Source organism: Arvicola amphibius, chromosome 3, assembly GCF_903992535.2.
Source record: "Arvicola amphibius chromosome 3, mArvAmp1.2, whole genome shotgun sequence".
Taxonomy (NCBI): domain Eukaryota; kingdom Metazoa; phylum Chordata; class Mammalia; order Rodentia; family Cricetidae; genus Arvicola; species Arvicola amphibius.
The window spans coordinates 146,016,170-146,024,246 of NC_052049.1; the positions used below are offsets into that span (position 1 = coordinate 146,016,170).

Here is an 8,077-nt window from a genome sequence, read left to right on the forward strand (position 1 = left end):
AAGTCTTTCAAAGGTTTCCATTCCAAAATTTACAGTGCATTTGAACCAGAGAACCGCTCATTGCTGCTGGGTCATAATTGCTTGGAAATACACCCTTTGGGAGATTTCATTTGAAAACACACACCTTTCTAGAATCATTTTCAATGTTTAAGGCATGAAATAATGTCACTGAGATGTGCGTCTCGATGTCTTCAAATACATTTTGGTTAAATGAGAATTAACCTACTTTATGCAATTATAAAAGTTTCTAGTGTAATACATCAAAGTCCAAAGCACAGCGAAAATAAACATCTCCTTCTCTTTTAGTGAGCTCTTGACTGCGACAGCGCTGTGGCGAACATGGCACCCAAGAAGAAGGCTATCAAAAAGAACAAAGCAGAGATCAACGAGATGACCATCATCGTAGAAGACAGCCCCCTAAACAAGCTGAGTGCTTTAAACGGGCTCCTAGAGGGCGGCAGCCTTAGCTGTGTCTCTTCTGAGCTAACAGACACTTCCTATGGCCCCAACCTCCTGGAAGGTTTAAGTAAAATGCGTCAAGAGAGCTTCCTGTGTGACTTAGTCATTGGTACCAAAACCAAATCCTTTGATGTTCATAAATCAGTCATGGCTTCGTGCAGTGAGTACTTTTACGACATCCTTAAAAAGGATCCATCAACGAAACGGGTGGACCTCAATGATATCGCCCCCTTAGGCCTAGCCACAGTGATTGCGTACGCATACACGGGAAAGCTGACCCTCTCTCTGTACACAATAGGAAGCATCATCTCTGCTGCCGTGTACCTTCAGATTCACACTCTTGTAAAGATGTGCAGCGATTTTCTGATACGAGAGATCAGCGTTGAGAACTGCATGTATGTTGTTAATATCGCAGAAACGTATTGCTTGAAAAACGCCAAAGCGACAGCCCAGAAATTTATCCGGGATAACTTCATCGAATTTGCAGAATCAGAGCAATTTATGAAGCTTACATTTGAACAAATTAATGAGCTTCTCATAGACGATGACTTGCAGTTGCCTTCTGAGCTAGTAGCGTTCCAGATTGCAATGAAATGGCTAGAGTTTGACCCCAAGAGAGTGAAGCACGCAGCAGATCTTCTAAGTAACATTCGATTCGGTACCATTTCTGCACAAGACCTGGTCAATTATGTTCAAACTGTACCAAGAATGATGCAAGACGCCGATTGTCATAAACTGCTCGTGGATGCCATGAACTACCACTTACTGCCTTATCATCAAAACACGTTGCAATCTCGGCGAACTAGAATTCGAGGCGGCTGGCGAGTTCTCATCACTGTTGGGGGACGCCCTGGCCTGACTGAGAAGTCCCTTAGTAGAGACATTTTGTATAGAGACCCTGAAAATGGATGGAGCAAGCTCACAGAAATGCCAGCCAAGAGTTTTAACCAGTGTGTGGCTGTGATGGATGGATTCCTTTATGTAGCTGGTGGTGAGGACCAGAATGACGCAAGAAACCAAGCCAAGCACGCGGTCAGCAATTTCTGCAGGTACCCAGTGCTTTGTCGGTAATGCAAGTGAACTGCAATGTGGAGAAACTGCCTTGACCCAGAATTAATGCCTGTTATCTTAGGTCATTAGCCATATAGTAGCAGTAGTACAGCTTTGGATATTTACCATGTTTCATATAAAGCGCATCCCAGATATATGCACCCTAAATTTCTTTTCTACTTTTTAATGTTTTTCAGTTAGCATACAAAGGGATGGATTAAATTTTGTCATTTTCATTCACACATGCCATTACACTGTTGCATGCATATCTCTTGGCCACTCTCCGCCCCTGCTCCTGCTTCCTCTTATTGGTCCCCTTGCTGGTTCCCCGGAATCCCTCCTTTGTATCCATGTCACATGAATTCCATTATCACCCTGCCTTAAAATCTCTTCCTCCCCTCTCATGGTCACCTTTCTATTTTCATACACACACATCAAACATAACCAAGAAGCAAGATTTCTATGACATGTCTTTATTGTCTCATTATATGCATGTACCCACCACTTACCAAGAATTCAAACAAAGCATTGGAGAAATGGATCAGTATTTAAAAGCACCACTGCTCTTGCAGAGAGTCCAAGGTTGGCACCACATCAGGTGGCTCACACCAGCCTGTAAGTTCAGCACCAGGGTATCAACACCTCCTTCTGGCCTCCAAGGGAGCCTGCACTCACAGGACACATACACAGACACGGACACACATGCACACACACACTCTTTATATACTATATATATATATATTACATGTGTATGTGTATATATTACATTTTTATGTAAATGTATTTGTTTATATATTGTATATAATCTTATATTTATATATAAATGTAATATATCAATACAATTTATTTTGTAGTATAGCATATATTCTATGCAACTTATTTTTATATACTTTATATTTGTACGTATAAATATGTTCTTTTTAAAAGTAATTCAAGCAATTGATTTTCAGACTTTTTATACTTTTTTTTGGTTCTGGGCCTTGAACCCAGTGGCTCACCTGTGTCAAGCAAGCGCTCTACCTCTGAGCCACAGTTTCGGTACTCAGTTTGTATCTATACTTACAACTTTATTTGGGAGTGAAACGGGACAAAGGGGAAGTCTGTTTACAGAACTTCCAAACTATGTGAACAAGGAACGGTGAGTTCACTGGGTCTCCTTTCCCTTCTGCTGGGTTTCTCACCCTTAAATACTCAAGCCAGCTTTCTTTGTATTGATTTCTAATCTGAAAGGCAGAGGCAGGTGGATCTCTGTGAGTTCGAGGCCAGCCTGGTCTACAAGAGCTAGTTCCAGGACAGGCTCCAAAAAAGCTGCAGAGAAATCCTGTCTCGAAAAACCAAAAAAAAAAAAAAAAAAAAAAAAGAAAGAAAACACTATAACACTAAAAACATCTACAAAATGGAACTTTTACCAGTAGAAAACTGTTCAGAGAGATCAAGCCCTTCTTGATGCTTTAGACATAATTCCATTGGTCTCATTCTAACAGGCTCGGAGGGGCAGCTTAGCTTTGTCAGTGCAGTAAATGGCCGCAACAGACATGCCAATGAGAAGTTTGTAGAAATCGGAGCAGACAACTCCTATCCTAATTAAACAGCAAGAAAGAGCTAGCGGTTATTGATGTTCGAAAAAAAATAGGTTGAGTCCCCTCTAACGTACAGGTTCCCCTTTCATGTGCCCAGCTTCTATCCTGCGACCCATTTTTCATGTCTCTTAAATTTCAGGGAGAGTGGCAGTATTAGAGGAATGATTCCTGTGGGGTCTTTTTTGTTGGTGTTGTTTGGTTGGTTTGATTTTTTTGTTTGTTTGGGGATATGGTTAAAGGAAACGTCTTCTGAATGGGGAGAGAAGGGAGTATCACTTTTTTATGAATGAAAGGAGGAGCGATAGCTGTAATTGTGTAGGGGGGCTGGAGGAGGTAGGTCAGGGTTCCCACTTAGGCATTGCTGGGCAACCTGGGTTCCCCCACTTCGGTGATCAAGCTGCCCTCTGTCATCTCAGGTACGATCCTCGCTTCAACACCTGGATCCACCTGGGCAGCATGAACCAGAAACGCACGCACTTCAGCCTGAGCGTGTTCAACGGGCTCCTGTACGCAGTGGGCGGCCGCAACGCGGAGGGCAGCCTGGCTTCTCTGGAGTGCTACGTGCCCTCTATCAACCAGTGGCAGCCCAAGGCGCCGCTCGAGGTGGCACGCTGCTGCCACGCCAGCGCCGTGGCCGACGGCCGCGTGATCGTGACGGGCGGCTACATCGGCAGCGCGTACTCGCGCTCCGTGTGCGCCTACGACCCGGCGCACGACGCGTGGCAGGAGCTGCCCGAGCTGAGCACGCCGCGAGGCTGGCACTGCGCGGTGGCCTTGGGCGACAGGGTGTACGTGATGGGGGGCAGCCAGCTGGGGCCGCGCGGGGAGCGCGTGGACGTGCTCACGGTGGAGAGCTTCAGCCCCGCAGCGCGCCAGTGGAGCTTCGTGGCACCGCTGCCCGTGGGCGTGAGCACGGCGGGAGTCGCGGCGCTGCACGGGCGCGCGTACCTGCTGGGCGGCTGGAATGAGGGCGAGAAGAAGTACAAAAAATGCATCCAGTGCTTCAACCCCGAGCTCAACGAGTGGACGGAAGACGACGAGCTGCCCGAGGCCACCGTGGGCGTGTCCTGCTGCACACTGGCCATGCCCAACAGCGTGTCCCGCGAGTCACGGGCCAGCTCGGTGTCCTCCGTACCGGTCAGTATCTGAACGCATTGCTTCCCAGAGGCCTGTGGTCAGACTGCGAGTGGGCCACAAGGAAAATATACAGCGTTTACTACAGTGATGGTGACTCAAAGCGATCTAGAGGAATGTCCGGGTGGCTCTAAATTCGTAGTTTGGTATCATCTACCTCAGTCTTTCCCCACCTTCCACCAACAAAATAAAGGGCAGTAGGCGACAGAAGTAATTTCGTTCTGCGGCCACTGGGTGGCAAATGGAGTTTGTTGCAGGCACTCTTCCAAAGAGGCCGGCTTCCTAAATTCCTAGCAGTTAGTTACTTGTTGAGATTTTTTTTTTCCTACACTGTACACGTTAAAACTTGAATGACTATACGGTTTCCTATTCAGAGATGTCTTTTCTTCTCTGCTTCTTTTGGGAGAGTTGAAAATACTCATTTCAAATTTTCAAATGAAAATAGTTTATACCCATAAAGACTTAATTTTTATAATTCAACATAAAAATTTCTTTCCCCCTCCTTGGGTAAAAAGAACTTTTAAGGACATCTCATGTTTGGCCGGAAAGCAACACATCCTACTGGAAGACAGTAAGGCAACAGTTTGGGGTTAATGGCGTGTACCCTCATCCTCTGGAAACTATAAACATTTTCTGTCATAAAATCCTACTCTCAGAAGAGGAGCGGTTTCCAGTCAGTTAATTTATAGGGCAAATTTAAATCATTTGACATATTTCTTAGAAATGGTTTTATCTCTTATCCATCACTTATCCTTATCGGAAACATCATCTCCCCCCCCCCCCCCAGATGGTGAACCGAGGACCTTGCAGGACCTCGCGCATGCTAGATAAATGCTCTACCAGGAAGCTACCTCTCCAGCAAGTCTCCCTACGTAGGCCAGACTAGCCTCAAACTCCCGGAGATCAGCTTCCTTCAGCCTCCTGAATGCTGAGATTACAGGCGTGTGTCACCATTCCCAGCCCTCTGCTTTATTTTAAAGTAGGGTTTTCCTAGGTTACCTAGGTTAGCCTTGAACTTAAAACTCTCCAGTTTCAGCCTCCCTAGTAACTGGGAATTACAGATCTGTACCACTAGGTACAACTTTACCCTAAGTTAAATTGCTTCTGCATTAGCCCAAATAATCACCAAATAGCATTATGTTCTTGAGTATCATTAACTTCGCCTTACCTTTCAAGGCTGTGCAGCCAATAGCACGAATTTTACTGGCCCACTCTTTCTCATGATGATGATGAAGGAAGCATTTAGGATGCTCCTAGTTAGCAATGACTGGATGAATGGATGGATTCACTTATTGAGAAATGTGGTTTGTGTCTCCTGATGTCTAACTTAAAATATTAAGGCCAAATATATGTTATTTATTATTTACTTCTATTGTTATTACTTCAAATTGCTTTGCAAATCAAAGGTTATCTCTTTTTTTTATTGAGTCAGGGTCCCTATGTAGCTCTGGTTTTCCTAGAACTCATTAGGCAGACAAAGTTGGCCTCAAAATCACTGAGATTCACTGTTTTCTACCTCCCAAGTGCTGTGATTAAAGGCGTGTGCCAGCCACCATGTCACGCAAAGTATATTTTTCTGCTGCCAAAGAATATTTTCTTATCTGCCAAGTTTGGGGGAGAAGGGAAAGACTGTAGTAAATGATGCATATTTTCTTTTAATATATCAGTTTATTCTTGGTAGTATATTTGTTTAGGGAGGAAGTGCCTATTGATTATGGGTTATATACAATTAGTTTAAGGGGATAAATAGGTATCTGGAACTATATCTTGGTTGTCATTAATCCCATCTCTTCCTATCTGTGTGTTGAGTTGTGATGGATATGTCTGAAGCTCAGTCATCTCTCCTTGTCTGTGGGCTACATATCTGTAGGTGCAGCCAGCCACACACAGAAGAGAATTGAAAAAAATTGCATATGTAAGAAACATGTGCCGAATAGCCATTCTTCCTTCTTTTCTTCCCTAAGCAATACAGCACAACAGTTAACTATTGCATTGTATTAGGTATTATAATGACCTAGAAACAATATAAATTCTACAAGAAGATGTGAGCAAGTTATATGTAAATACTATGCCATTTTTGTAGATGGGACGTGAACATCAACTGGTATCCCAGCAAGAAGTAGGGCATGTCCTGGTACCAGTCTCCAAGGATACTGAAAGATGGCTACATTTGATTCTAACTGTAAAAAGTGGTTCAAATAAAACATTTTTGAAGCAACCTTCCTCATTATCCTTTACAAAAAGTTCAGTTTGGTATTCAATGCTAACACTCAAGAACAGACTATAAACACTGGGTGGGGAGGGGGAAGTGATCATTAGCATAAAAATACAGAGAGAAAGAGGAGTTTCATCAAGGACAAGGAAAATCTCATGGAGCCTGCTCTTTTGACTCTATGACTATGCAGGCTGGAAAACAAAGCTGAGAGAAAATGGCTTCTGGACCATGTTACTCACTGACTGAACTCCTAAATTATCAACGGTGCAGCTGCATTGGTAAAATCAACCCCATTTTCAATGCCTCATTTTTGCCACTACTTGTTAAGCCTGTGTGAGGGTGGCTGTAGCATCTTTTCATGGTGATACATACACACCCCTGCGACTGAAAAGCCTACATTATATCATTAATTTTGAAAGAGAAAAGGGTGCTTGAATGTGGGTGGCAGATAATCGAACAAACAGATGTAATTTATTTATGCCCCTCACTTTGAGAGGGGTGTGAGGACAAGGACCTAGGTCTCCAGAAGAAGTAAAAGATCAATGCACTGTAACATTTTAGGATTTAAAACAGGAGAGAGACGGAAAGTAGTGGGGGGTTCCCATCTGCCACAGCTGGTACAATAGCTGTAGCTGGTACAGTGGGGGGGGGGTTCTCTATCTGCCACAGCTGGTACAATAGCTGTAGCTGGTACAGTGTGGGGGGGTTCCCATCTGCCACAGCTGGTACAATAGCTGTAGCTGGTACAGTGTGGGGGGGTTCCCATCTGCCACAGCTGGTACAATAGCTGTAGCTGGTACAGTAGGCTGTAGATGGTATAGTGGGGGGGGGGGGTGTTCTCCATCTGCCACAGCTGGTACAGAAGGCTGTAGATGGTACAGTGGGGGGGGGGGTTTCTCCATCTGCCGCAGCTGGTACGGTAGGCTGTAAAGCCCAGGATGTTGCTTCCTAGAGCTAAACTGCAGGCCTGGTACAGGTGATTGCAATCACCGTTTAACTTCTCTGTGCTGTTAATCTGAAGACTCGGAAAACGTATAGCCGGGCCTACCAGGCCCTGGGTGCATTGAGGCTGATGAAGATGGGTGGGCATTCGGGAACCTGAATGTCCTGTGCTGCCCTTAAGACTCAAACGTACGCTAAATGTTCTGTGTCACCTTCAGGGTCTCTAGCTCGTCTCACAGTTGCTGCTCCAGGGACACACAGTCAAGCTGCAAACGTGACGTCATTCTGTTGTGGTTTGTGCTTACCTCTGTCCAGTTACAGCCCAAAGTTAGAACCCAAACATGAGCTTCTGTTTAGTTTACTCGAAGAAAATAAACGGCCTGTGATTTTTTTAATGCCTGAGTTCTCTGATTAAATTAATGCTCAGCTTATCAGAAAATAGCATGTTACCCAGCAACCAAAGCAATCAAACTCAAGCTGCCTTTCTCTAAATGGGCCAGAGACCTGATAAGAATGTCTCCAGGAAGCCAGATCTTAAGAGTGGGTCCATCTTCTCAGGGCTCCAGGGCCAAGCTGTAATCTCTAAGTCGTGAGTTAATTTCAGTACCCTGGGTGCATTTTATTTTCACTTCCTGTTGCAGAGGTGCTCACAAATAGAAGGTCCATGATGGGCAGTTCAACTTGGTTCTCTAGAATG

General features: G+C 44.6%; 1 protein-coding gene across 1 annotated transcript; it reads left to right on the forward strand.

Annotated features, from left to right (window-relative positions):
- The first annotated feature begins 339 nt into the window (after nt 1-339).
- Klhl31 (kelch like family member 31) lies at nt 340-4,238 on the forward strand. Its single transcript, XM_038324516.1, has 2 exons — nt 340-1,508; nt 3,506-4,238. Exons 1-2 carry the CDS (start codon nt 340-342, stop codon nt 4,236-4,238), a joined length of 1,902 nt encoding a protein of 633 aa, XP_038180444.1.
- Nucleotides 4,239-8,077: the final 3,839 nt, after the last annotated feature.

Coding starts and splice junctions, on each gene's coding strand:
- Klhl31 (XM_038324516.1), top strand. CDS start 340: ATGGCACCCAAGAAGAAGGCTATCAAAAAGAACAAAGCAGAGATCAAC. Junction 1,509..3,505: donor GCGGTCAGCAATTTCTGCAG/GTACCCAGTGCT, acceptor CTGTCATCTCAG/GTACGATCCTCGCTTCAACA.